The sequence below is a fragment of the Sugiyamaella lignohabitans genome, chromosome B (assembly GCF_001640025.1).
Source record: "Sugiyamaella lignohabitans strain CBS 10342 chromosome B, complete sequence".
NCBI lineage: Eukaryota > Fungi > Ascomycota > Dipodascomycetes > Dipodascales > Trichomonascaceae > Sugiyamaella > Sugiyamaella lignohabitans.
Genome location: NC_031674.1, coordinates 3,127,488 through 3,154,854, shown reverse-complemented (window position 1 = coordinate 3,154,854; position 27,367 = coordinate 3,127,488). Strand labels below are relative to the sequence as shown.

At 41.7% G+C, this 27,367-nt stretch overlaps 12 protein-coding genes across 12 annotated transcripts; 4 read left to right on the top strand and 8 right to left on the bottom strand.

Annotated features, from left to right (window-relative positions):
* Positions 1-150: 150 nt before the first annotated feature.
* On the bottom strand, positions 151-414 carry AWJ20_3053 (Mitochondrial ribosomal protein of the small subunit; the record flags this gene model as incomplete). Its single annotated transcript, XM_018880046.1, has 1 exon — positions 151-414. The coding sequence occupies one exon, from the start codon at positions 412-414 to the stop codon at positions 151-153; it is 264 nt and encodes an 87-aa protein (XP_018737903.1).
* A 1,365-nt stretch (positions 415-1,779) lies between these two features.
* On the top strand, positions 1,780-4,044 carry AWJ20_3052 (uncharacterized protein; the record flags this gene model as incomplete). Its single annotated transcript, XM_018880045.1, has 1 exon — positions 1,780-4,044. The coding sequence occupies one exon, from the start codon at positions 1,780-1,782 to the stop codon at positions 4,042-4,044; it is 2,265 nt and encodes a 754-aa protein (XP_018737902.1).
* A 230-nt stretch (positions 4,045-4,274) lies between these two features.
* On the bottom strand, positions 4,275-6,812 carry AWJ20_3051 (uncharacterized protein; the record flags this gene model as incomplete). The annotated part of the gene is made up of 1 exon (XM_018880044.1): positions 4,275-6,812. One exon carries the CDS (start codon positions 6,810-6,812, stop codon positions 4,275-4,277), a length of 2,538 nt encoding a protein of 845 aa, XP_018737901.1.
* Positions 6,813-8,308: 1,496 nt separating this feature from the next.
* AWJ20_3050 (uncharacterized protein) lies at positions 8,309-9,259 on the top strand (the record flags this gene model as incomplete). Its single annotated transcript, XM_018880043.1, has 1 exon — positions 8,309-9,259. The coding sequence occupies one exon, from the start codon at positions 8,309-8,311 to the stop codon at positions 9,257-9,259; it is 951 nt and encodes a 316-aa protein (XP_018737900.1).
* A 90-nt stretch (positions 9,260-9,349) lies between these two features.
* Positions 9,350-11,995, bottom strand: EMW1 (Emw1p; the record flags this gene model as incomplete). Its single annotated transcript, XM_018880041.1, has 1 exon — positions 9,350-11,995. The coding sequence occupies one exon, from the start codon at positions 11,993-11,995 to the stop codon at positions 9,350-9,352; it is 2,646 nt and encodes an 881-aa protein (XP_018737899.1).
* A 2,430-nt stretch (positions 11,996-14,425) lies between these two features.
* Positions 14,426-16,027, top strand: ALR2 (putative Mg(2+) transporter ALR2; the record flags this gene model as incomplete). The annotated part of the gene is made up of 1 exon (XM_018880040.1): positions 14,426-16,027. One exon carries the CDS (start codon positions 14,426-14,428, stop codon positions 16,025-16,027), a length of 1,602 nt encoding a protein of 533 aa, XP_018737898.1.
* Positions 16,028-16,307: 280 nt separating this feature from the next.
* On the bottom strand, positions 16,308-17,885 carry HEL1 (E3 ubiquitin-protein ligase HEL1; the record flags this gene model as incomplete). Its single annotated transcript, XM_018880039.1, has 1 exon — positions 16,308-17,885. One exon carries the CDS (start codon positions 17,883-17,885, stop codon positions 16,308-16,310), a length of 1,578 nt encoding a protein of 525 aa, XP_018737897.1.
* A 789-nt stretch (positions 17,886-18,674) lies between these two features.
* On the bottom strand, positions 18,675-19,160 carry DCP1 (Dcp1p; the record flags this gene model as incomplete). The annotated part of the gene is made up of 1 exon (XM_018880038.1): positions 18,675-19,160. One exon carries the CDS (start codon positions 19,158-19,160, stop codon positions 18,675-18,677), a length of 486 nt encoding a protein of 161 aa, XP_018737896.1.
* Positions 19,161-19,533: 373 nt separating this feature from the next.
* On the top strand, positions 19,534-20,350 carry AWJ20_3045 (uncharacterized protein; the record flags this gene model as incomplete). The annotated part of the gene is made up of 2 exons (XM_018880037.1): positions 19,534-19,725; positions 19,784-20,350. The coding sequence occupies 2 exons, from the start codon at positions 19,534-19,536 to the stop codon at positions 20,348-20,350; spliced, it is 759 nt and encodes a 252-aa protein (XP_018737895.1).
* Positions 20,351-20,575: 225 nt separating this feature from the next.
* AHP1 (Ahp1p) lies at positions 20,576-21,145 on the bottom strand (the record flags this gene model as incomplete). Its single annotated transcript, XM_018880036.1, has 1 exon — positions 20,576-21,145. One exon carries the CDS (start codon positions 21,143-21,145, stop codon positions 20,576-20,578), a length of 570 nt encoding a protein of 189 aa, XP_018737894.1.
* An 844-nt stretch (positions 21,146-21,989) lies between these two features.
* AWJ20_3043 (uncharacterized protein) lies at positions 21,990-23,810 on the bottom strand (the record flags this gene model as incomplete). The annotated part of the gene is made up of 1 exon (XM_018880035.1): positions 21,990-23,810. One exon carries the CDS (start codon positions 23,808-23,810, stop codon positions 21,990-21,992), a length of 1,821 nt encoding a protein of 606 aa, XP_018737893.1.
* Positions 23,811-24,436: 626 nt separating this feature from the next.
* SPT20 (Spt20p) lies at positions 24,437-26,098 on the bottom strand (the record flags this gene model as incomplete). Its single annotated transcript, XM_018880034.1, has 1 exon — positions 24,437-26,098. One exon carries the CDS (start codon positions 26,096-26,098, stop codon positions 24,437-24,439), a length of 1,662 nt encoding a protein of 553 aa, XP_018737892.1.
* Between the last annotated feature and the right edge of the window lie 1,269 nt (positions 26,099-27,367).

Genomic DNA, 27,367 nt, shown 5'->3' with positions numbered 1-27,367 from the left:
GATTATTGTGGAAATCAAAGCGCTTACTTCTTTCTTCCTTTGGTTTGCTCGCGTTTCTCCTTGAGCTTCTTTGGTGCTCCTTTGCCTTTCCTTCGCAAGCTATAATATTGTTAGTATCCTGTATCCTGGCTACATGTCAAAGACATCTACTTACTCCGCATTCTTTTGCAATCTCTGATATTCTTTGGGGTCAATACAATGCAAATCTGGGAACATCCTGTTCAAAGCTGATGCATTTGGAAGAGTCTTAGATGGATAATAATATTCTTTGATCAAATCTCCACGTAGCTTTCGTCGCAGTACCTTGGCACCATTCCGTACCATATCGGGGTTGTATGTAGTTCGAAAAATTGAAGCTTGTAGCCGCAAGACTTCAGAAATTCTAGCTTTCGAAGCCGATAGTAAATTCGACATTTTTGTGTTGTTTTGAGTTGTCCCTTAGTCCTCGACCAAATACATCAATACATCAATATTATCTGAAATTTTCAGCGGTAAAAAGCACGTGACAAGCGGCTGCAACTTGTGGCTATTCGGGCCAACATTGCTGCGAAGCATTGGTTGACTCTCAGCAACAAATATGGCACCTCGAGATTGGCAAAATATGCTCAAAACCATCATATTTCAAGTAATCAATCAATATATCTATCTATCTATCTATCTATATTTACTATTGTCTATTGCCGGTTCAATCTCATTGCAAGCAAAATGTGTCAGAAAAACCTGTAGGCAGGTCCTACAAGATTGAACTTTTCAATCTTAGATGGGTCCTCATTACGACTCGGAGCTGAGGAATCTCAAGCTCGAAGGAACTAGCATGATGTAACTCAATGATTCCCCCATTTAGGTTTACTGCCCATTGGCGATGTGCGATATAAAAAGTCAATCATTTAAGGTTACGGTCTACGTGCGATCACCCTTACATTGGGACCAACGGTGTGAAAAAACACGAGCTAGGGGCACCCCTGCAGATAGACTATCAGTCACACAAGTCAGTTTTAGAAATTTAATGCCCAGCTTGGTGAATAGCGACACAACAGGAATTATATACAATCGGAAGTACAACTATAAGGATTATTGTACTTAGGAGAGGGATTATTTTTTACATTCTATATAAGACTCGGATACGACTATGACGCTTGAAGAAGAAATTTTTCCGCGCCGCACCCCGCACTTGCGCGGGGTATGGAGATACATAGTAAAGAGATGTAACTTTAAATTGGAAAATTGGGAGAAATCAGTGCAGATTGCGGGCAGTGGCTGGTACCTCAGAGTGTGGTGTGTGGTTCTGCCTCTCTGAGTGACTGACCACGAGCGGAGAGATCACAAGTTAAGTTACTTTTTTCGATTTTTTTTCCTTTCCTTGCCTTACATACTTTAAATACGCCCACAGCCTCGTGACTCGTCCCCGCGATACTTGATTTTTTTTACTAAGGTCTCTCTACTTAAACAGCCTGGTTGGAATTGACCTAACTAGTTCATATCGTCCTTTTTGTTTGGCTCAAAAAGAAACCACTTGGATTTCGTTGAGTTCAAAAGCTAACTTATTAAGGAAGTACCCACCTTAGTAGTAGTATCGACTCACTACCCCACTTTGATTTTGGCACCTCTTATTCATCCGGAAGAGAATCGTGAGAGCTGCGTGAATATTACGGAGCACTACAAATCGGAATAAACAGGCAATAACCGGTAAAGAAAGAGTTTGGTAAAATAGCTAGTTGGAAACGCTTGCAAAAAGAAGGCATAGATACTATTACGATTAGTCACAGAGTGGAACTCGCAATGTCTTCTACACCTGAAGATGACGTCAAGTCAGAACAAGAATATTCAAAGCAAGGGGAGTATATGGTTGAAGCCAATGAGAATGGAGCAGCCAGCAAGACAAGATCCAATTCGGATGTCTCTTTGAATAATCCTTCCAATGGTTTTCCGACTCCATCTACAAATTCATCAAAGGCTGATGGCCCTCCAAAAAAGAAGCAGATGATTTCAAGGGCTTCAGTTGCATACCCAAGAAGACGGGCAGTAACAGCTTGTCAAATATGTAGGTTACGAAAAACCAAATGTGACAATGAGCGTCCTACTTGTGGATTCTGTGCTAAAGTTGGTCGATTCTGCGTTTACGATGACATGTCAGTAGACCAGTCGAAGTTTGATCCTGCCAGTTTGGCCATCCTTGGTAGAGTAGGTACTGCTATCAACCAGTTGAATGCTATCTCAGCGCGACTTGGCATTAGACCCGATGGCGTAAATGGAGCAGCAACTGGTTCAAACACAGGGTCATCTGGATCTCCTTCAAATCTCCCCCCTGTTATAATTGATAACTATATTTCCCCATTTTCTGGATTGACGCCCTCAGGATCATCTTCCACTAATGGAAATACCGGTACATCGTTTTCAACTGCTGGCATAGCTCCTTCTGGTGGGGTTGATGATACCTATCTAGAGGCCGATTCGTGCTCATTGAATATCCCAAATGGTAATATGACAGCGGAGAAAATCCTTCAATGGCCAATATTCAAAGACCTTCCTTACACTCACAATTTAACACCTTACTGTTACCGAAGACCCGAATCCTACGATGCAGACGTCATGAATGAAACGTACGATCTGAATTATAAAGAAGCACCTGCTCTTGTAAGGTGTTTCCTAGTCAATGTTCATACTAAGAATACTGTTTGTGATGTTGCAGCAGTTCAGCAGTATGCTTGGGAGATAGCAAATAATGGCCCACGCTGGGATACTCACACGTGTATTGTATTGTTATTGTGCGCGCTGGGAACTCTGGCCAAGCCTATCGATATGAAGGATTTTGGTGTTCACTCTACTTCTCTAACAGTAGGCGCATCTAGAAAAAACATCGCCAAAAGATACTTTATCGAAGCCAGGAAGCGAATTGGTCTGATCAACCGCTTTTCACTGGACTTGGCACAATGTTTCTTTTTGTCTGGACAATTCCACATGTATAATCTGGAGCCTGATCTTGCATGGGAAGATTTTCATGAAGCTTGTCTCATTTGCAAGACTTATTTATTAGTAAACTCTCCTTCGAATTTGAACACTGTGAATAGCATTTCACGCAGCAGAACCAGAAGTGATAGCAATGGTAGTGCTGGTGCGGGTGGACCTGGAAGTGTTAGTAGTATTGGAACTGCTGGAAGCCCCGTTATCGACGAGTATGATTCTCGTGATGACGATGATCCAATTCAAGACAAGGCAAGACAATCTTTGGAGCAACGCTTGTTTTGGACTTGCTTGAAGTCTGAAATTGAACTTATTGTTGAATTGCCTCGACCCCTTTCCGGAATAGCAAATGTAACTTATCCAGTGCCTTTTCCTGCACCGCCTGAGGATTTCTCTTCAACGGATGGTGCATTTCCAAATGAAGACGATGTAATTTTCAAGGACGTTCAAGAGCAAAGCTGGTATCATTATTTAACGGAAATTCTCCTGCGTAGAGTTAGCAACGAGCTGATTAACTCTCTTTACAAATGCGACTTCTCCGAATGGCTCAAGACGCCACTGGAAGTGTTATTGAAAATCGTGGAACGCTGGGAAATGCAGATTGCTGAGTGTTATGCGAATTTAGCACCCAAAATTAAATTTAATTTTGAAGAAGAACCGAGGAGTGAGATTCTTGTTTTCTTATCCTCGAGATTCCTGGAAATGTATGAATATCTTTATCGCCCAATTGTATATTACGCTATCCATTGTCCTACAAGCCATCCCGAGGTCAAGCGGTATGTCGACAAGTATTTTTATTATTGTGATTTAAAGTGCGTAAAAGTGCCCAATGCACATAGACACCATGGAACATGGTACCACTGCAGAGGTAATTATACTTTTGCTTTGATTCTTTTAGCTGCCGCCAAAGGTGGGATTATTGAACGTTCGGTTGAGGAGCTTCGAGAAATCGTAGGGTTTTTTATTACATCATTGAAGTATTGGGAGGATGAATCTCCTGATCTTAAACAACCAGCGCTCTTATTGACGAAGATACTGGATGATGTTTGTAAGAGCAAAGATCAACAAAAAAAGATAGCCTAGAAAATATAGTTATGTATTTGTATGATGCTATTTATTTAATATGAACCTAATGTTGACTAAATGGTTATGAATAGATTAGCCCCGAAATTTGCATTTATCTTCAGGCAATCGCTGTCACCCGTATTTCAGGGGCCCTGTCAAACTCAAGTTCATGTATATAATAATACAATGTAAAATGCTATTTATTTGCTATTCAGGATAAGATATCTAACGGTTTATATTCCTGGAACTTAAATACCAGACCAGAAGAAAGTCTTTTCGGTGCTGAAATTAGTAGTGCTAACAATGCTTTCGCTGCTTTGACCGATATGAACGGTGTAGTCATCAGCTTCAGAAATCCATTGATCTCTAATCTCATGCCAGTAGGATGTAGCATACTTGATAGGAATAGTGATCTCAGCCTGTTTGGTCTGACCAGCAGGAATAGAAAGCTTAGTAAATCCCTTCAACTCCTTGACGGGACGACGAATTGAAGGCTTGGCTTGAGAAATATAAGCTTGAACAGTTTCCTTACCGTCAAGATTGCCACTATTGGTGACATCAATGGTGATAATAACATTGTCGCCTACTACCTTTGCCTTCGCTTTACCATAGTCAAAGGTAGTGTAAGACAAACCATGACCGAAAGGATAAAGAGGCTTGGTCTTAACAGTATCGTAGTACTTATAACCAACGTAAACATCTTCACTGTACAAAGTTCTACCATTCTCAGCTCTGAAACTGAGGTAAGCTGGGTTGTCTTCTAAACGATCTGGATAAGTAAGAGGAAGCTTTCCACTGGGGTTGACATCACCGAAGATCACATCAGCAATAGCGTTACCAGTTTCATTACCACCATACCAGGCCTGCACGATAGCTGGCACTTCATTATGGAAGTCCAAGGTGACGGGTGTACCGGATTGATTAACAACCACAATATTCTTATTGACCTTTCTGACAGCCTTGACCAATGCATCAACATTTGGAGGATAGGCCATGGAATCACGGTCATAACCCTCAGACTCCCAATCGGAGTTTAGACCAAGCGTGAGGATTACCTGATCAACTGATTGAGCGATTTCAACAGCCTTTCGAATCTCATCTTCAACGCTGACCTGTTTAATGTAACCCAGTCTGATGCCTCCACCAAAACTGAGACCAGCATCTTGCTCAATAGTCGATGTATGGGAACTGCCGTAGAATAGGTTGATCTTGTACTTCTGGCCCTTCTTCAGCTCAATAGTGTTCTTCTCTTCAATGGTACCGCAATTGAAAAATGACGTTCCTTTAGTTTGTTTCGTTTCGTTGTCAACAACCAATTGATCGTCAATGTATAACTTGGCAGTGCCACTGACGGTGACACCGAAAATGTAAGTGCCGTCACTCTCAGGAGTAAGATAACCTTCAATATCAAAGTAGAAAGCCTTAAACTCTTTGGTTGGGGCATAATCAGGCATAAAAATGTGACTGTCACTAAGGTAATAAGTGTCCAGGTGCTTTCGGCCCTTATCTGTGCGTGGGCCGTCGTAAACCTTGGCCTCAAAGCCAACATTTCCTCTTGGATCAACAAGGTCCTTACCAATGAGGGGAAGCTCCTTGAAGGTATTGACACCGAGTGTATATAAGGGAGTTTCTGACAACTTCTGAGAAATTCCCTCGAAAGGAGAAACAGTGTAATAAGGCTTAAGCGAAGCAGAACCACCTCCACAGTAAGTAGTGATCTTGCCGTTGGGGCCAATGACTGCAGTCTTCTTATTTTTGGATAGAGGTAGAACGTTATTCTCATTTTTAAGAACAACAATTGAGTCTGCAGCAATTTCTCTCAAAAGCCTTCTTGTTTCAGGGGTATCTCTGGTGATTTCGGGAGCATCTTCTGGAATACCGCTCTCAGCATGTGCTCTTTGCACAAATTTCAAAACTTGACGAACTCTCTCGTCAACCTCGTGGTGAGCAATTTGCTTACTAACAAGAGATCCTTCCAATAATCGGCCTCTCCAGTTGGATGGACCGGGCATTTCCAAATCGAGGCCGTTCTTGACACTATCAGCAACAGAATAAACACCAAACCAATCAGACATGACAAGGCCGTCCCATTTCCACTCATCACGAAGAATATTCTTCAAAAGCTTAGCGTTTTGACTAGCAGAGATACCATTCACCTTGTTATAGGCCGTCATAATGGCACCAGGAGCTCCATCTCTAATAGCCAATTGGAAAGGTAGCAAATAAATTTCACGGAGAGCACGCTCAGTAACCAGTACATTAACAGAGTTTCTCTCATGCTCTTGGTCGTTACAAACGAAATGTTTCAGTGTGGCTTGGATACCTTCAGATTGTATACCTTTTGAAATGGCACCTGCACTAAGACCACTAAGTACAGAATCTTCTGAAAAGGATTCGAAACCTCTTCCACCAAGAGGAGATCTCTGAATATTTAAAGTTGGGCCCAAAATCACGTGTGCACCCTTTGCCTTAGCTTCAACGGCCATAAGTTTGCCAGCTCTTTCGAGGAGTTCAGTATCCCAAGTAGAGCCTAGAGCAGTACCGCATGGGAAACAAGCGGCTGGGGTAGGTCTGAAGAAATTCCGTCCTCTAATACCGTTAGGACCGTCTGAAACTCTGATAGATGGGACATTCAACTCAGGAACGGCATTTGTAGTCCAGAAGTCTTTACCAGCTAAAAGTTGACATTTCTGCTTGTCGGTAAGCTTGGCCAAGACCTCCTCAACGTCATCAAATGGCTTGCCCGTAGGCTTATAATCATCGGAAATAAATTCACTCTTAGTCATTTCGTATAAAGAAAAAAAAAAAGATTGAGTGGACTAAACCAAAAGATTTCAAGAGGAAAGCTTCACATTATATAGGGGGTGGAAGTCATCTTTGGATAGGAGGAGTTACACTCCACATTGATCGTCACCCCTCCTTCTTCTAACTGATAGTGCCGGGTTAAATCTAATGGATCTTGCCGATCCTGTCGGGGAGAACAACATTATACCCCAATGTAATTTATATATCGGCCTACCGAGACAATTCAAGTTGAACGATAACAGAGAAGACAAGAGCCAGGAAACGTTTTAAAAACGAAATGAAGTATGAATTTGCCAAGCTGTTTAATGGATTTCGATACTATAAAGCCTGGATAAAACCCTGGTATATCTTATTAGTGATAGTCGTGCCCCACGCCGAGCTGCGATACTCCCCGTCATATGCCCCGCCGTGGTGGGGTTGGTTCATGCAGTTAGGTGGTATAATGCACCCCATAATAACTTTAAAGTTTACAGGATCACACAACAGCTATGGCATCAGATCCCACTGCGGATATCGGGCACTCAATTCATCCCTTTTCTGCCGCATCTATGAACTGGCCCCACTTTATCGGCAAGTGTCGGGTAGGAGTCATTTTTTTTTATGAAAATGGTTTATTAGCAGCCCTGGTTCCAGACCGCACAGATCTATTAGCCACTGTAATAAACTATGGAAAAACAATATATGATTTCAAGATATATCTAACCATCATTTTATCTATGGCGGTGATACCTACATCCCGTTGCATCCAGTTGTATCATGTTATGCCAGATTCCTATTGACCGTTAAACCGTTTATGGCAGCTGTTAAAGTTGGCGTCGTCGGATATTAGTATTGCCAAAATCACCAGCATCCTATGCACCGGAAAAAATAGCCCTCTTAATGCAGCTAGCCCCTCCTTCAAATATGCACTCCCCGGAGCCATCGTTACCCGACGCTCCGTGATAGGTAGCCCAAAAAAAGTGTGACACGAAGCTATTGCGGCCAAGGAATGGCATCTGCGATATCCCCATGCGGTTTGGGGTAGCATATATTCTGCGTTGCCAAATCGAATCCGCGCTGTCAACCTCTCTACAAATCAGAGACTCCTTTGCACTCACTCAATCTGGTCTTTAAGTTTACTGTTAGATGAGAACTTGAGACTCATTAGAAATGCTTGTTACCCGGAAAGCTCACGTGATATGAATAGTTGCAGTTCAAGGCGGCACTTGGCTGGCGATCTTGTTCAGGTACATCGAGAACGTCATATTATAGGCAGTTTGAACGACCGACCTTTAATTCGCGAGAATATCAATCCAGCTCCCTGTTCCTTGAAACAAGAGACATAAGTATCGATCGTAAAAGCTGTCCTATAATATTATAAAGAAGCAATTGCGACTGCTGAATCCTCGATTGATATTGCTATTGAAACAACTAAGGCAGCAAGTGAATTATCCGACATTCTGTGACAGATTCCAACACCAGGTTAGATTTAATTGAGATGTCGTCATCAAGCACACAATCTTCCACTACTAATCCAGCCACCCGTAGTGGTGCCGCGAATGCTGCTGGTAGCAAGGGACCAAATAACTCGCAATCCACTGCAGAGAAGCAAGTCGAGCACACCGAGACTCCAGCTAGAGACCCGAAGTCGATTGCACCACTTCAATATGCCTGGTTTGCAGGGCATGTTTTCACAGTTGTAGGAACTTTTATTGAGATTCTAGCTTACGTCACCTTTCAGGGACATAGACAATGGTCCCAAATTATTTATCGAACTACTTTCGTTGTGATTGTCGCTACATACGCGATCAGTTTGAATCAGAAACTGAAGGGTCAAATTCCAACTTTCTATGCACTCCTACCCCTTGAAAGCTTTCAGTACGGTGCGCTGGCCTCCTTATGGCTTATCTCTAGAGGTCATCTTCTGAAGCTAATTCCTTATTTTGTATTTTCTCTTTTGCAGGCTAGTCATTTTGCTTCTACGAAGCTGATTGCTGGAACAGCCAATGCGGAAAAAATTGATTCTGAAATCAACAAGTCTGCTGCAAAGCTAGAGAAAATTGTTTCATGGAATAATATCTTCCTTGGTCTGAGATTAGTCCTGGATTTTATTTGTATTAGGAGTGGGGCTTTCGTTTCTCTTATTGCGTTCGGTATCTTCTTCCGACTGAGAGTGGAGTATTCGCCCGGTGCTGCGGAGACTGTACGTGAGCTCTATGTACATGTCGATAAACTTTTGAGCAACCCCAAAGTTCCTGCCAAAGTTCAAGATGTCTGGAAGAAAGTTAAATGGAATATCGAGCATTATGAGAAACATGAGTTGAAACCTGCAAAACCTGCAAGCTCTACCTCCACCGCCTCTGATAACAACAATATTGCCTCTAAAAAATCCAAAGATCCGCAGAGCGACCTTTTCCTCAACGGGGATAAGGATAAAAGACAAAAGTAGTAAAAAGTAGTATTTATATACAGATAATAAATTTAAGGACAAAATGCAGTACGGCCCATTGAATATATAACTTCGTTAATCAGCCCATATTTACAGATCCTCTTTAATCTGCTGCAATCGCTGCCATCCTTCAGAGTCTTCCCAGAAATTCTTCCCTTTACCCATCAAAAGTCGTATGCAGGAACGAGCCTTGAACTTCCAATCTTTACTAACAAACGAACCTTCACCGTATTTGCCCTCCATGGGGCCGAAATTTGTGTATGCATCTACAAGATCCGAGCAAAAGTCAACAGCCTCATTCCAAACCTGTTCATCAGACTCAATGAGAGGACTATGCGTATAGATACGGAATCCTTTCTCGAAGTCTTCTAATGCCGCCCACGGCTGACGAAGCCAAATATGAACCTTTGATATTAGTTTCCATAGCCTGGGGTCAGCTGTAATAAGAGGGGGAATGATTTTAATAAATAAATCAATACAACTCTTCTGGAAAAAGTAGTTTGCTCTTGACTGAAGTTGGCTTGAATCAGTAGCGTCACCATCCATAACCACCCTTTCATCAGCAATTAGGACTTGAACTAAATCCTCCAACAAATCAATTTCAAGGCATTTTTCACCCTCTTTCTCCGATCTTAAAAGAATCAATTGTTTAACACCCTGAAGGACATCACTCCATTGGCGTAGTTCACCGGCAACAGTTATGAAATTGCTCCAAATTCGCCAATCTTGTTTTTCGGTAGCAGTTCTAGAAGCCCGTTTAAGAGCATTGAACGCTTCCTGCTTTTTATCTAGCCTTAACAAAGCAGTTGCTAAATTACTCCAGTTTTTTGGATTGTCGTCCTCAATAGCCACACATCTAGTAAATGCTTCGGCAGCGAGCTCCCATTGGCTCGTTTCTAAACCAGCGCATCCATAAAGAAACCAAGCAGACAGATTTAACGGATTGACTTGCAAAGAGTCATGAAGATGGCGGATAGACAGATCCAGATTGCGTTCAACCCCCGTAGATCGTGGGGGGTTGTAATAAAATTGACCCAAAGATCTTTTCGATGGGGCATACTTACCCATTTCCCAAGCCTTTTCCCAAAGACTGGGGTCCAGAGTAATGTCACCAAGAATTGAAACGCCTCTATAATCATCAGGATTCCTTTCTAAATGCTGCTTTAAAATCTTGATGCCTTCATCTTCTTGTCCAACAGCAGCATAACAAAGTGCGGCCTCACCCCAGAGCTGTAATCGTTCATAAACTTCAATGGCGGATTTAAGAGCGCCAAGAGACATAAACTTTTCAGCCAGAGCAGTATCCATAGACCATTTTGGCAATGGGACAAGCTGATGCGTATATCGTAATCTGCGAGCAATCCCTTTTGCACTTACACTTTCAGGGTCTTCTGAGTTATTATCACTGCGTTTTGGAATATAGGTATTGTTGCTCTGGCCGAGCTCTTCAACTAGACTTTGCATTTGTAAGGTTCCTCTTTCAACGGTCTTGACAGAGTCAGCCTCCAATAGAGATCGATTCCATAGCGCACTACTGAATAATGTCCAGTTGACCGATGATTTAGGGGCTTCAATGATTCTGTTAACTGTAGCCAGCAATTCTTCTTGAATAAGAATGTCTTTATGGGGAGTGCTTGAAACAACTGATCGGACATGTAACAAGATAATTGCTGTATCAACATCGTTTAAAGCAGGTTGGTTATTGGGATCTAATAACTGTAATTGTGGAGGTAAATTGCTTTTGGTTTCATCATCGAGGCCCTTATAATGTGGCCTTTCTAGCAGGAGGTCCGAGTTCAAGTTTAATCCTCTCTCAATGTCACTGTTATCACTAACCACGACCTTTTCTTCAAAACTCTTAGCTAAAAGTACAAGCTGTGATGTGTCATGTTGCTGAAACTTCGTTCGCCGAGCACTCACACCAGTTAAGACGAATTCTAATCTCGATGCTTCCTTGGCCTTTTCAATATACTCATTGGCCACCGACTCATGTCCATAAACAATCTGAGCGCGAGCAAGTTCTACGTAAAACCGAACCTGCAAACTTCTTACTAAGCTATTTGATGCTTCGTCATCTAGGTTCATGCCATCTGTTTTTAACATTTCCAAAATTTCACGAAGAGTATCTTTATTGAGACCGGCATTGACAGCATCATGTATACTGGCAGTTGGATAATCAATGACTGATTGGTGAATTAGAAGTGCACGGGAGTACCACCAACTTGAGAAAGCCCAATATTTATACTTTGAATCCTTCAGCTCTGATAGCAGAGCTAGTGATAACAACAGCAGGTGTGGGTAGCTCATCAACGCAAATGCGGGCTCACCATCTGAAGCCAGGCTTGCCACACAAGACTTGAAGAAGCCTTTTGTATTTTTGTCGTCAACACTTTCTAAAACATTCTTGGATATGGTAAGCTTGAGATCGTCCATAGGTACTGGAGGTCCTGTTACATTCGATTGAATATACAATTGGAGCGCGGAAATAGCTAATAATAGGAAGTCCAAATAACTTTCTTCATTCTGATCACTGTCTCTAACTTTCTGCTTTGTTTCTTCCACATACTCTATACCAGTAGTAGAGCCCCAAGATATGTTCTTCTTAGTAATAATCTGATTCAATACATGAGTTAGTTCGCCGTTGACAATTCCTGAAGCTAATTTTGTAACCCCATGCTCTGTCTCTGATATACCCTCCAGTACAAGCAATTCTGAAAGAGTTTGGCTGACCGACATTCTATCAGTATTTGTGTTTCTGAGCAAATGTTCTATCTAGTTTTGTTTTTTTATTTTCAAGTTAACTTTGAACCCTGGATCAAATCATTCTATTACCGAAGCCAGATCCAATATTTTTCAGGGTTCGTATTTTATATTCAAAATAAGACATTTATCCGTAGATCACCATATTCCTGTCTCTTGGCTGCGATAAGTAAGAACTGAACCTTCTTCTTTCACCATGACAAATCCCGATAGACCTGATTAAGTACTATCTCAATGCATTATTGGTACTTGCCTATGGGCCATTACTTGGAGTCTAGTAAGATAACAATTTTTGTTGCGCTCTTCATAGATCTGATGTAGCCCCCACGCAGCCGCGCTTCCTTTCTAGTATCTAGAATTACCGCAGTATTTAAAATAATATATGCTACCTACCCCTTCTTTGAATAGGAGATCCAAGTTCGGCCTCCGATGCCTATTCTTGGAATGATATCGAAATATTTCTTACTTTCGTATCGTATACCCGGTCAAGTGGTGTGAACGACTGCATGGAACCAAATCAAAACTAAGAGAACCCACTGGTACTTCTGCCATCCCATATAGATCAACTCACTTTTATATACTTTCATATAGAGAGGCTTCTAATGTATTACTCTCACAGATTTAACGACTCGAGCTTCCGGCTCGAGTCTACCGCGTGTACAGGCAACAGTCTTTAATATCAGATATGGTGCGGTATTATATTGATCGACTGGACGCGAAGAAATATAATCACTCACATCACATCTGATCCAACTAGTCCAATATTCGCTTCAGATTTCGTACCTAATCGGAGAACCCCACTCAGTTCTAGTCTCGCAACTATACTCAATGATTGTTGTTGATCCACGGTGAGTGATTGGCGATACCCTGCGCACATGCAGCTTTTGAGTGCTTTTTGGACTTAGTCAAGCTTTTGAGATGCGTTGCCGGGTTCTGCATTTGGAAGTTTCTTTTATTTTTTAAATTTTCTCTTTTTCTTTTCGTTGTATAGCCGCGCGATAAAATTCTACATATATAACACATGTGCTTTCCTGGCTGCACAATGGTGTACCATTGATTAAAATACCTTGTGATCTATAAAAAAAATTTTTTTCGAGTGTTTCCTATCCTCTTTCAACATCCAGGGAAACGGTTTTTTACTTGGAATTTATCTTTTTGCATCACTACCTACGCTAACAACAAGTTTTAAGAAACAACGGAGAAATCTCAAAGTTTAAAAGTTTATTTGTCAGACAAGAGACGTCTTCGACATTTCAATTTTTGATAAGACTCCTGGGGCATTTCTATCCACTAAAATTTGTCACTAATTTGTTATACATACAAACGACTACTAGATCTCTTTCTCGTATTCGAAGAAAGATTTAATTACTAAATTTCTGTTTTCTCCCTAATTTTTCAAGCCCCGAGTTATCACGGAGGGCTCCGCAAATCTGGCAGGCATCAACAAGTTTTATCTTCACAAGCCTAGCTCGGGCTCTTTGATCGTGCAGGTCGATTCAAAGCAACCACCATAATTTGGCTTGGTTGAGGTTATTTATAGCAGAAGAGATTGGTTTCCGTTGGTGAAATCATATAAATATTCTTGAACACAACAATAGACTCAGGGTTCTTTAACTCGAGTTAATCGAGTAAAGAGGCCAGTTGGACCCGACACATTTTCATAGTTTGTTCTATGAAGATCTGTTTTTAATCCATAAGATAATATCTGCTACAGTTCGCTTTAGTAGTATCCCACATTGATTTGAATTCACAATGGATTCCCGATCCAGATCACCCGATTCATCCTCTTCGGATCACCTTAACCAGTACTCTAATCACAGTCAGAGCCATAATCATCATGACTATCATTCTACGAACCCTGAGATCCATGATGACGACGAATGTGATGAGTATCATGCGCCTAATTTGGAGAGAGATTCGGATTCCTATGTCGACAACCTGAACGACCACAGAAATTATGGTTCCCTGCCCATGAGAAGTTCCTTCAATGAGCTTCGTCGAGTTGCCACCAATCGTTCGGTTGAATCAAATGCTTCCAACAACCATACCAGAATTCAGGACCACTTACCCTTGAGTGCTTCCATTGATGTTGCCTCGGCTACTGCTGCCCAGAAATCTTTCCCTGATCGATCAAGAGCCTACTCTAGTAGCAGCGGAACTGGGATTCGTAGAACGAAATCTAGAGCTTCGTCTTGCGCTATCTCTGACACTGATGATGAAGAAGGCAGTCAGAATGAGAAAGTCAGTGGTATCTTATTGAATGGTAATCATCACGATGTGGCTGTTGAACGGAGGCGTTCCAGAAGAGCCACTCGGAGCTCTGATCGAAGCAACAGCAGAAATGCGAATCAGACGGGTGACTTGAACTCTTCCGATCCTGAGGAAGAAACGGGATCTCGCGGTAGTATGGGTCAAAATGAGGAGGATGTGTGCTTCCCAATGATAAAGAGCGACGAGCGTACTGGTATTGACTTTGTTGAACTGGACTCTTTCGTAGAAGAGTCCACTAGAGTTGCTTATACGCGTGGTGATGATGATTTTGCTCATCATCGCAAGTCTGTTGGTGGCCGTTTCCAGGCCAATCACAGACCTTTAGCTCCGCAGGCTATAGGAATCCAAACTGACAGACAAAGCACTAGCAATATCAACAGTTCAAATTCGCCGGATAGTCAACCCTCTTCAGATATGACAAAAGTTGGCGTTGATTTGAATGAGAAGTTACACATCAACTCTTCTTTGAATTTGGGAGCTCGCGAAAAGAACCTACTAGTACCTGCTAAATCAAGAGTTCAGGAGTATCCTGAGGAGCCTGCAAATCCTTATCAAAACGCAACTTTCACAGACTCATCCAAGGGATCTTCTTCTCCTGATATTGATAGATTTAGTTTCTTTGCCGCCGATTCTGAAGAGACAGTCCATGCCACTAACCTGCCTTCCCTTCTCGACGACGGGCAATCATTCAAAGATTTGTTCACCGATGAGAACGGAACTTGGTGGCTAGACTGCCTGGATCCTACGGAAGGCGAAATGAGAGTTTTATCTAAGGCTTTCGGCATACATCCTTTGACAGTTGAAGATATTCGAACTGAAGAATCTCGTGAAAAGGTTGAATTATTTAGAGACTATTATTTTGTCTGTTTCCATACATTTGATTCAGACCCTGAATCCGAAGATTTCTTGGAACCGATTAATATGTACATCGTTGTTTTCAGAGATGGTATCCTCTCCTTCCACTTCTCTCCTTTACAACATAGTATTAATGTTAGACGTCGTATCCGACAACTAAGGGATTATGTGAGTGTGTCTGCAGACTGGATATGTTATGCTTTGATCGATGATATTACTGATTCTTTTGCTCCTATCATTCATGAAATCGAGGTCGAAACTGATATTATTGAAGATTCTGTATTTGTTGCTCGTGAATCAGATTTCGGACATATGCTTCGAAGAATTGGCGAGGCTAGAAGAAAAGTTATGACTCTTCTTCGTCTCTTGTCTGGTAAAGCGGATGTCATCAAAATGTTCGCAAAGAGATGTAATGAGCAATGGGACAATGCTCCTAAAGGTGAAATTGGACTTTATCTGGGCGATATTCAGGATCATATCATTACCATGTATCAAAATTTGTCTGCATATGAGAAAATTTTCTCCCGCTCTCATGCGAATTACTTGGCCCAAATTCAAGTCGAATCAGTTTACTCCAACAATCGTGTCACTCAAATCCTTGGAAAGGCCACTATCATTGGTACTGTCCTTGTTCCGATGAATTTAATCACTGGTTTGTTCGGTATGAACGTCAAGATTCCTGGTGAAGCCGGTCCTAATCTAGGTTGGTTCTTCGGTATTGTTGGATTCATCCTGCTCATGGTTCTTGTTCTGGGTCTTCTGGCTCAGAGATGGATGGATACAAGCGTCCAGGCTGTTGATCAACAATCAGGCGGTAGTCGTCGTGCGGGGTCTATTTTCTCTCGCCGTTCTCGTTCTCTGACTACAGGCCGTGGTGTTTAGTTGTTTACTAGGATATATTTTTGTATTGTATAGACTTTTTTGCAGTATAGATTATTTGTATTTGATAAATTTTGCTTATATCATTCGGAGATGGCCGGTTTTAAGGTGGGTTTATAATATTGTAGCCTTTCCCTCAGTGCTGAGATTTTCTTGGGAGAGAATACGAGGTGCTCAGACAGTATATCCGAAATATTAGAAAAATCTTGTTTTGCATGCTATAAATAAATATATATGTAGGGGATATAAATTATCGCCTGGAGAATCTAACTATGAGCCAGATTTAATCTTCTAAACTGGTATTAAATCTCCAGCTATTCTCGGCTAGACCCTTTGCAGCATACTCTAGGAGAACAGCCCGACGGTTGATAACATATTTGCACTTGTCCATCAACAGTGTCCTCTGTTCTGCGAGGTACGAGACAGGCTTTTCAAAAAGTTCGGACAGATTTTCAACAGCCATTTCCAAATCACTCTGGTTATCCTCAAATATAGTAGTTGTATTAGACTGTTCTAGATAATAGGCAAACGCATAAGCCCACATGAGCACACGACGTGACTCATTGAGAGCTTGAAAGGTATCACTCAGAAATTGCACTTCAATCCATGATAAGCCAGAGTCTTCTTGTAGATCAGTCATTTTCTTCTGCATCTTGAGATATGATTTTTTTTCCAACTTCCTAGATTGCATATGGGTAGTGAATCGATTATAATAGTGCAGGTAGCGCTTCAGGTAGGCCCTAGATGTCTCCTGCTCATTGCGAGCTTGCTCGGATGCACCATCCTCTTTGAAACGTGAGCAGTTGTAATATTCGGTGCCATGTTCTGTCCAATTGCCAAAGCAAATCCAGCAAAACTCATGCTTACATTTACGGCATTTCATATGATTACATCCTCCGTTCTTCTCAATCACAGCTTTACAATTAGGGCAGTCATGAGTGTTAGCAGCAATCCAATTTGCTGTTTCAGAGTCGTCCTTACACTTCTGGCGCCACTTCTTGACGAGAACGCACATTGCCGGTTGATGCTCATCATCACCACATCCAAAGCAAAATTCATGACCGCAGCTACATTTAACTGAAGGAACAACCTTTTTCAGGTCCTGAAAATCAACATTACATTCAATAGCATTGTCACAATCAGGAGCAGGGCACCACTTATAATGTTGATTTCCATCAACAAATGTTGCTACTAGAGCATACAGGTACCTTTGGTACGTCTCGGGTAAGACAACAGCCTTTACTGCTCGCTCATCTACAAGCAATGCACACTTCGAATCGCCAGGACATCGAATATTACGAGATTGCCCCTCCTCCGAAATCTTTTGGGTGAGATAGTACCTATAGCAATTCAAACAAGCACTATGTCCACATGAGAGACCAAATATCAGCAAGTCAGGGTCTTCTTCAAGTGATGAACAACATATAAAACAAGTGAAGTCCTTGTCTGGCCTATATGGAGACGAGGGAGAGCTGGTGGTGGTGACCTCATCTTGGCTCGACTCAGAATTATAAGTAACTCCGACCCCAGCCGAGATCAGCACCTTTTCAGGATCCTCCATGTATCTTTCTACAAGTGCATCATCATGCCATTTGAAAGCATGAAGTAATGAAGCGGTTTTAGATTTGTCGAGTTGAAGTAGATTTGCCACGCGCTCCGTCAGTTCATTCTGTTTACTCTCAATATCAGAAAGAGTTCTGACAGAATAGGTAACTTGATAGGGCCCTAGCCCAGAATCATCGTTCTTTAGATCAAAATCTATGTCATCATACTCAGAGTCATCAAATATTTCTTCATCATCATCTTCCATGTCTGAGTAATCATGGTCCTCGAAGTCAGAATTTTCTGAATCAGATGACATTATTGTGGATCTGTGTGCTTTAACGAACGATACTTAGAGGCTTCTTATCAAATACTTTCGAACCGATGCTGAAAATTTAATACAATAGGAGTGGGTATGAATGTCGAACTTGAAATCGTTAAAACTATTACGGATCAGAAAGGATCTAATTAGTCCTGGATGCAGCCAAAGATGGTCACTCTTAAACTTCGCAATAAGAGGACACGGTAATCAACAATCTTCAGCAAGGATTCAAACACCGCTAATCAGCCACCTTCCACCTCTTGATAAATGAATCCTTTTTCCGACTACGATAATGTTGAACTCAAGATGGGCATATATGTGATGATTCAGATTAAATCGTTTAAAACTACGCTGCTGGTGATGTAAGTGCGCGCCAGCGCCAGTAGGCAGTTGTAGGCAGTTGGGAGGTGTTAATTAAAGCATGCATCTCCTCCACAAAGTTTTAGAAGTCTATTCCATCACTTGTAACTAGGAATTATAACTAAAATATTATAACTGACATAAATTACATCATAAAGAGCAATAGATTTATACTTTAAATAACAAAATAGGACAACCTGTCCCGTCTCCTTCAACATATCGACGACAACAGAACGCAATTAGAGGAAGCCTCACCTTCACTGAAAATGCCATTCGCCGACAATTAATTGCCTTCCTATTACTTAGCTTAATTCTAAAATTATGCAGGGCTCCTGTTTTCCTTTAAGGAGTTGAAGTTTTGAATGAACGAATATGTTTCGAACAAGTCTAGTTCATGCCAATTTATGCATATGTCACAAAAATAATTTACATCGACTGCGACAAGCACCACTGAAGAGTGTTCAAGATCGTTTCTCTATCCTTTGTATCAAAAAGCCATAGACCATACATTGCACCATCCGCTGCTTGTGCCATAATAAATGAATCTTCTAATTTGAACTCCATCTCTGGATCGCCTGTTCGTTTTGATATCGTCAACGGGGTCACCCCAAGAGAAAAGTTGTATTCGTTAAGTCTATTGAGCACTATTAGACCGTAAGGGAACTTCTGGGAGTCCCCAATGTTATCTGGAGATTTGGCAGCCCTGGAATATACAAACAACGTGCCTTGGCAATTGATCTTATCCCACTCGGCTTGTTCGATATTAAACTTGTACACATTGCAAATCGCTGAAGTACAGATAATTTGAGCTATGAATGGATCATAACGGGACAACACTGCGTAGTTGTATGATTGTTTAGTCAGTTCCGGATTATTTTGATCCGGCATCGTGGAATTTGCTTCTTTTGTCATTGTCAGGTTGTAAATGTGATGTCTATCGTTAGTGATAGCTAACTCACATCATCTTAGAACACTGACAAGTCATGTGACCAACCATGTTTATAATTGTCGAGTATTTCGTGTCGAAATTAAGAAAGTTTAGTAATGCTCTATAGGAACGGATTGGTACCAATAGCATCTATTATAAGTCAGAAGTATCCACCTCGCTTTATTATTGTTGCTGTGATATTAAAGGAGTTTTAGCTCAACTGGGGATCGAGGACAATAAATCCTGCAGGGTCTTCCCATCATATGCATATAAATAAGAACGCAGTCCTGGAATGGAGACGCGATAGTTGTATTATCCCCTGAATCGATAGTTAAGAGCTTGAATTCAGTGGCTAAAATGGATCATGATAAAGACGAGATTGTTGCTGCACTTGAAGAAGTAACACGTGTTGCGGATATTAATACCAGCACCGTGAACTCTATACGGAACACAGTAGTCGGTCAACTTAGTTTGGACCCAAGCTTTTTTAAATCTGAACCTTGGAAGTCAATCAGCAAATCAGTTGTTGACAAAGTTGTGGTGAGTTTGGTTTAAATATGCGTTACACTAAAGACGATTATTTACTTATACTAACAAGGTGTATTAGAGGGCAAAGCTTGAAGTGACGGAAGGTGTAGTTTCCTCAGCACCTAAAGTAAAACCATCTAAGAGATTTACGGAAGACAACAAAACCGAATCACGAGCCAAAGAAAAGGATCATCTGAGCAAACAAAAAGAAGAAGCTGAATCCTCGTCGGAAGATGAAAATATTCAATTAATTGACGAATCACTTCCTAGCAAAGCAACCAAAGCATCATCGAAACTTTCTCCTCCGCCAATTAAAAAGAGAAAACATAATAAATCACCAGACCCCAGAGGTAATACTCAGGTTTCGTCATCTGATTCTCAGAACAAAATAAACACTCTCAAAAGTCAGCTGTTGAAATGTGGTGTTCGTCGACGTTGGCCCACTATCTTGGATCCGTTGCCCAATGATAAAGCTCGTATAAAGTTCTTGACAGCCCAACTCCATGAAATTGGAATGACTGGGCGGTTTAGTCTGGCAAAGGCCAAAAAAATTAAAGAGGCACGAGAAGAAGCCTTAGATTTGGAAGATACCATTAAGGAAGCTCAAGATTTTAGTACTAGAGGTGGTCGCCCAACTAGAGCCTAACCCATTTTGTCAAATGGAAATGGATCCAACGTCCCTGAACTCGAAAATGAAGATGAGGAGGATAGTGGAGCTGAAAAAGAATTTGATTTTTCGAAAGATAATAGTGATAGTGAAGAAGTTGTAGAGGAATCCGAATCTTCAAATACTGGATATCGTCCAAAGCGAAAAATTGTTATTGATGATGGCGACGAAGAGTCAGAATAGAGATTTATTAATATAAACTTATTACAAAGTTCCGAGAATAGACTCTGCCTCAGAGACAGAAATACCGGTAGAATCAGGCTCGACAAATGCAGCCTTGACAACACCGTCCTCAACAATGGCAGCATATCTCTTGGTACGACTGTTACCGAAAAACTTGGAAGCATCAAACAAAGTATCCCACTCCTTGGAAAATTCGCCACTGTGGTCAGCAACAAAGCGTATGGCAGAATTGGGAGAATAGGCAGCTTCTAAAGTCTTAGCCCACTCTCCAGTTACGAAAGCATCGTTAACAGCAATTACGAACACACCATTGAAGCCCTTGGCCGAGAATTCTTTGAAATTCTTATAATAACCAGGGACGTGTCGAGCACTACACCCAGGTGAGAACGCACCAGGAACTCCAACAATCAAGTATTTACCCGAGGAAGTCTCCTTGGCCAAATTGAGAGAGTTAGACGGAGCACCTTCAAATACCTCAACTGATGGTACCTTGTCTCCAGCTTGGACAAAGTTGGCAACTGAAGACCGGAATCCTCGATTAAAAATTGGTGCAGCAGCAGTAGCTCTAAGACGTAAACCGCGAGAAAACATTTGGATATTTTTTGGATTAATTGCGATGTGATTTGTACAATATTGTATTGCACCTACTTGTTCGTTTTTGGAATATCGGGTCCAATGGACAATTAGGCTCACGGCTAAAAGACTTGCATATAACAAACAGATCGACGACAGCAAGCAATTAGTGGATATTACCCTATAATTTTGCACATGTTGGCTAATGGCGCTCACAGGATTCCTCTATCCCCTTGGTTAAACTTTGGAACGTTGAATATAAGTTTGGCTGCCAGACTCATAGTGTCCAAATATCTGATAAATTATACTGTCTATGCGAATACACGATGCTATTCATCGTCAGATAGAACTTGGCTGCAAGCCTTCACAGTCGATCAGATTCCACGGCCCTCGTTTAATATATCATTTGCAAGATCCTCTGGTCCCGGCGGCCAGAATGTGAACAAGCTAAATACAAAGGCGACTATAAAATTGGATCCCCAGTCTTGGACCGATGCTAAATGGGTCCCTCCTCTGATAAAGTCTCAGCTAACCCCTGGTAAATTCCCTTATATTACAAAATCAGGCTCTATAATAGTTACGTGCCAAGAAACACGGAATCGTGACGAAAATGTTGAGCTGTGCTTTCGAAAACTGCATTCGGCTATCGTTTCGGCTGCTTATATTGCTCCAGAGAGGAAACAGGACGATATAGATCGGTGGAATGCCATTTCGAAGAAGACTAATAACCAGCGGCTGTTGATGAAACAGCAACGCGCGGAAAAGAAGAGCAGTCGAAAATACAAGTTTGATTAGCTTATTCGTTACATGCAAACTTGTATCTAAAATGTAATATATATAGAATCTCTATTATGTACAAGACTTAGTCTTCATTGTGCTTGGCAGAAGTTCGCGAACTACGTCTTCGTTTTTTAGGGGGTTCGTTAATATCACTATCGTCATTGGGCTCCGGAACATTAGACGTGTCAGGTTGACCATCTGGTTCAGTGCGTTTTAGTGCCCCCTCCACAGAAATCTCGACGATTGCGGTTGTTGATTCAGTAACCACATTTTTTTCAGATGACACAAGAGTCCCAGCCCCATCCTCCGCTCCTAATGGCGTAGTTGATACGATCTCTGGTATCGGTAAGACACTCAAACCGGTAGTAGATTCTTCTGTACTATTGGCACTAGCATCATCAACCGCAGTGAGTCCTTCTGTACTGTCCGTGATTTTAGAGCTAGGTTCATCATTATCAACTACTGTCTGCTGTTCATCTTCTTTGATCGCACTTGGTATAAAATCTGGGGTCAAACTTGCTCGGGTCAATTCAGACCCCTGATCATGTGAATCTGGCTCTCCAAACAGTCCTGAAAATCCCCTTTCTTTAGTAACCTGACTGAATTTGGACCACATACCGTGGTCTCGAGCTGCTCGCAAACCTCTCCAAGTCAAAGACGACAAGTTTTCCTCTTTGTCCTTTTGATTGTCTAAATCATCAGATGAATCGGGGTTGCGCAATTTCTTTATTTTTTCATAGTATTCCACTGCAGATGGAATAACATATCTTTCAGGGTCTTTCAGTTTGTCTAACCCAGTTTCAATTTTCCATGCTTTGCTTAAAGCTGCAGTGCCCATAGAAAACCAATATTTTTTACGAGGTTGCTGTTTACTAGTAAATTTCTCTGAGATATCCCTGTACAAGGACTCATCCAGGGAAGGCTTTTCGAAAGAGGGACAGTTGCGCAGCTTCCAATATTGCCAATTGTGATCACGGAAAATTGTAGTTGTCAGTGTTTTTTCGAAAAGGTTATTAAGATCACTTTTTGAACTACCATCGCTGATAAGCTGCTTTATAGTTTGATTTAGATCTGAAAAATATTTCCTCTCTGACCCCTTTAGCACATATGGAAACATTACACTTCGATTGCTAGCTGGTAAAGAATTCCAGAATTCTTTAGCTCTTGAAGACTGACCGAGTAGAAAATCGCTTATAATATACAGTTGAACGAGAAATGACCTCCTAAATGCAGCATCTTTAAGTTGAAGTTCGAACAAATCTCGTTTGGTAAGCCATTTAGGAACAAATGCCTTTTCAGATTCCATTGAAAGGTTCGAAGGAGAAATAGGCTTTTTGTGAGTTGTGGCCTGTTCGTGTTGAGACCCATTTCTTGTCCGTTTAGGGTCATGTGAGGTATGACTCTTTTCATCTGTTGCTAAGAAAAGGGCCATCACCTTTTTCACTTTTCTCTTAAAAGGAGACATCTCCTTCTCATTTGTGAATAAAATTGTTGGGTTGGATAAAATGGACTGTAGTGACCAGAAATCTGAATAATTAGTGTCTTCTGGAGATGGTGTTGAAAGTACAGATGGAATTGGTGTCGATGGTGTAGAACTAGGCATATCTAGTGTAGATTCTTGTATATGTGAGGGGATACTTGGATTGACTTCGTCTCCAGATGGTGCAGTCTTATCAGCCTCTCCTGGAGCTGTCGAAGGGTCACCCGTCACAAGTTGGCCTTCCTCAGTCTCCTTTATCGTCTCTTCTTGTTGATTCTCATCGACTTCCATTGATAAAGACTCCAAAGAATTAGGAACAGCAGGTGGTGCTGATTCATATATCGTCACATTTTCGACATTGAATGTTCCTCTCATGTTCAAACCGGACTTTTCATTTAGAGGGAACGCACGAGCTAAGAACATGGCGATCTGACCAGAGAATTCCCCATCTCGACTTTTTGAAAGCCGCCGGACCAAGGAATTACACAGGCGAATAAGGGTTGTTCCAGGGGCCTTCATACCGGAAAGATTACGGGCTATCTGAGACTCTCTTGAAATGAGATAAGGCCAAAACGTTTGGCACCAAGAAATCGTCTGAATCTCAAACAGATCTTCTATAAGGCCATGAGTCAAAGAAAACTCACATTTCCCCTGCTTCGACAGCAATAACACACTGTCTAAAGTGATGCATATTAAAGGGATAGCGGTCTCGTTTTCAGATTGAACTAGTCTGTACAACAGAGATTTCACAATGGTCTCAAATTGAAGAGTACTGAGATCTTTGTAGTACTCAAACACTTCTAGTACTTTCGCCGTATCAATGTTGATAGGTGTGTTAAGTAAGTCATTCGGTCTCTCTACCTCTGTTACAAAAACCTCCAGTGGCTCCATACCAGACATAGTGACACGAAAATACGATCCAATATCGGGGCTTTTCTGTAATTGATGCAGATGTTTGCAATGCCGACTGCTCATGAAGCTATAAAGTTACATGACAGCCGTACATCACCAGCTGTTCTGGATTACACTGAAATTCATTAATTAATTAATTAATTATTAGGTACAGACCCTGGAACAGTCTTTTTGGCTTTAGGGTCTTTAGGATCTTTTTTGGCACGAGCCCGAGGCTTGGCTGTGGGTATCGTTGTTGTTTTGCCTGGAACGGTCTTTCCAGGGATAGTCTTTCCCGGCACTGTTTTACCAGCTTGTTTTCCTTTCGGCTTGGCAGCAGCCTTCTGACCAGCCTTGTTGCCTGGTGAACTAGCCGACCCATTTCCTCCATTATTACGCTTGTCGGAATTACTATCGAAGACTAACCCTGAGGAAAATGATGTTGGCCTATTAATTGATACGGTCGAGGCTCCTGTCATAAAGGTTCCATTTGCAGCTGCCTGCTGCTGTTGCTGTAGAAGATGTTGTGGTGGATGCTGCTGCTGCTGCTGCTGCTGCTGTTGTTGTTGTTGCTGCTGCTGTTGCAGGTGTTGTTGAGAATGTTGATGTTGTAATTGCATTTGCATCTGCATTTGAACTTGAGCTTGGGCCTGGGTTTGCGCCTGAGGTTGCTTGATTCCTCCTTGGCCATATGGAGTTTGTCCGGGTTGCTGAGGTTGAGCAGAAGCAGAAACCACAGGACTAACAGCACCTCCCTGGGGTTGCTGGACCTGTTGTTGTATTCGCTGTTGTTGACCCAATAACCTCATTCTCTCTTTCTTTTTCCGTAGTTGTTCAATAAAACTCAATCTCATAAACTGTCCACCAGAAACACCGCCAGTAGGATTCGCAGTTGCCTGTCGCTTGTCATCCATGGTGAGCATAAGCTCTTCATACTCAGTGCCATGATGAACCAGATCTTCATGTAAACCTTTTCTCTTTTTAGGTACCGTAAGTCTGTATTTATGCAGTTGTCGTAGACTATCCCTACGGGAGTCTTCAACAGGTAGAGAAGTCTTTTTGATCTCCTTTTTAGCTATATTGTTTGTTTCAAAAAGGGAATATTCTTCAAAAGTGGCCCGTGGTCGTTCAAAAACACGAAGATCAACGTTACGATGCGTTAGTGTCAGAATTTCAGATTCCATATTAAGAGCCAGCTGGTCAGTGAACCTTCCATGACTTGTATCTGCCGTATATAAAAGATCATGCCAAAGTGACAACGACGTTGGCCTAAGCAACACTCGGTATGATGCAGGTTCCGGAGATTTAGATGCCGTAGCCACGCTAGAGGAATTACTCGCCTCCGGCTTATTATTACCATTTACGTTGGTGCTGCTATTAGAATTGGCCACTGTTCCTGATGACTTGGAGCTGTCGCCTGATGTTTCACGTTCATCTTGCTGTTGTCCAGCTTGAACAGGTAGGCTTCTATGATCAATTAGTTTGACAATAATGCAACCACTATAAAACCTGATTCCCGAGTCACGGAATACTTCGGTCGCTGCAGGAGGAATCTCACCCGATGCTATATATTCAAAAAATGTTTTGATAGCAGAAGTGTTTTTCTGTAGAATGCCCTCTTGATTTCCAAATCTATAATGTGTATGATGTATATGCAAATCAAGACTAGCCGGCTCATCAGCATACTTGGCTAATATTTTTTCAGCAGTCTCTGCAAAGTCATAAACACGTCGACGTTGTAAACCAGTCTGTCCCTGGGGTCTCGTACCAGCTACCGCTGGTGCTTGTGATCTTGGGTTTTGCTGAGCCGGCGCGCTCATGTTGATGGTACTACAAAAGTGAAGACAATCGTTGGGAATGCAATCCAAAAAAAAGAAGTATAACCTATTAATGCCTCATCAACTACTTTTTAATAGCAGGTAGTAGTTTTTTTTTATACCACTCTCCCTCGGATCTTGTCGTAGACTTCTATTAAAGCACGCTGGTTCCACATCCAGCTCTTATCGGTAGACTATCGTAGTCCTTTAATGCAATTCAAATCTAATATGCGTATTGTACTTTGGGCGGGGAGAAATGCAGGCCACACTCCACGGATAAGCTCTGCAGTTTAGCCCGATGCCAGACTTGACTCTAAGACGAAGCTATAAAGGCCGTTAAGCTTAAAAATGATATCATTCCATATATTTTGTATATAGAAATAGAAATACATGGAGAAATACATGTGAGAGTTATAATTCTACCAGATCTGCTTGAGACCAAGATAAGAAGTAATAAGACCGGCAAGACCCACAATACCGTCATCGAGATCAACATATTTCAAGGCACTGAGAGGGATAGTGGTATCCAAGGCGTCCCAGACAAGTTGTGTAACAGCAGCCTTCTTTTCCAAATCAACCTTCTTAATGCTGGCAGCATCCTTCTCCTTTTCGCTTAATAAAGCAGCCTGGGCTTTGGATGCTTGCTGGATACGGTATAGACTGTTAACGATTCCAGACAAAAGAGCAAGGGCCCACAGCTTATAAGCAGATCTTTGAATTGTGCTGAATCTCTCAAGCGAGAATTGTCTAACCTTGGAACCATGGAGCCACACAAGAGTATCCAAAGTCAAATAGCCACCAAAAGCGAGGTTCTTAATTATAGCAGTAGCACGCAGAACGGGATCAGCAGTCTTCTGGTGGTAGCTAGTAGCAGCTAGCTTGAAGTTACCCAGGGGTTTACCAACACGAAACAATTTACGGGATAGAGCCAACTGTGTCTGAACAGTTTTCCATCGCTCGATGTGAACCTTGGTATAACCTTGTCTGTAGAGATAATATGACAAAAATCTAGCAAAATACTGAACCAAACGAAGAAGCTTGTCTCTACCAACTGTAGCTTGTTAGTATCTTATATAGTGAAGACTCAAACCAAGCTCTCGTGGTACGCAAATGGAACAAACTTACCGGTAGTCTCTAAAAGCTTGACAACACGTGTGTAAACAGGGTGATTGGTGACAAGAAGCGACATATTTAAGAAGTAATTAATAGTTGACTTGATTTCTAGTTGTCCTGATAAGTGTTCTACTTCACAATGTCTTAGGGTAACATTCG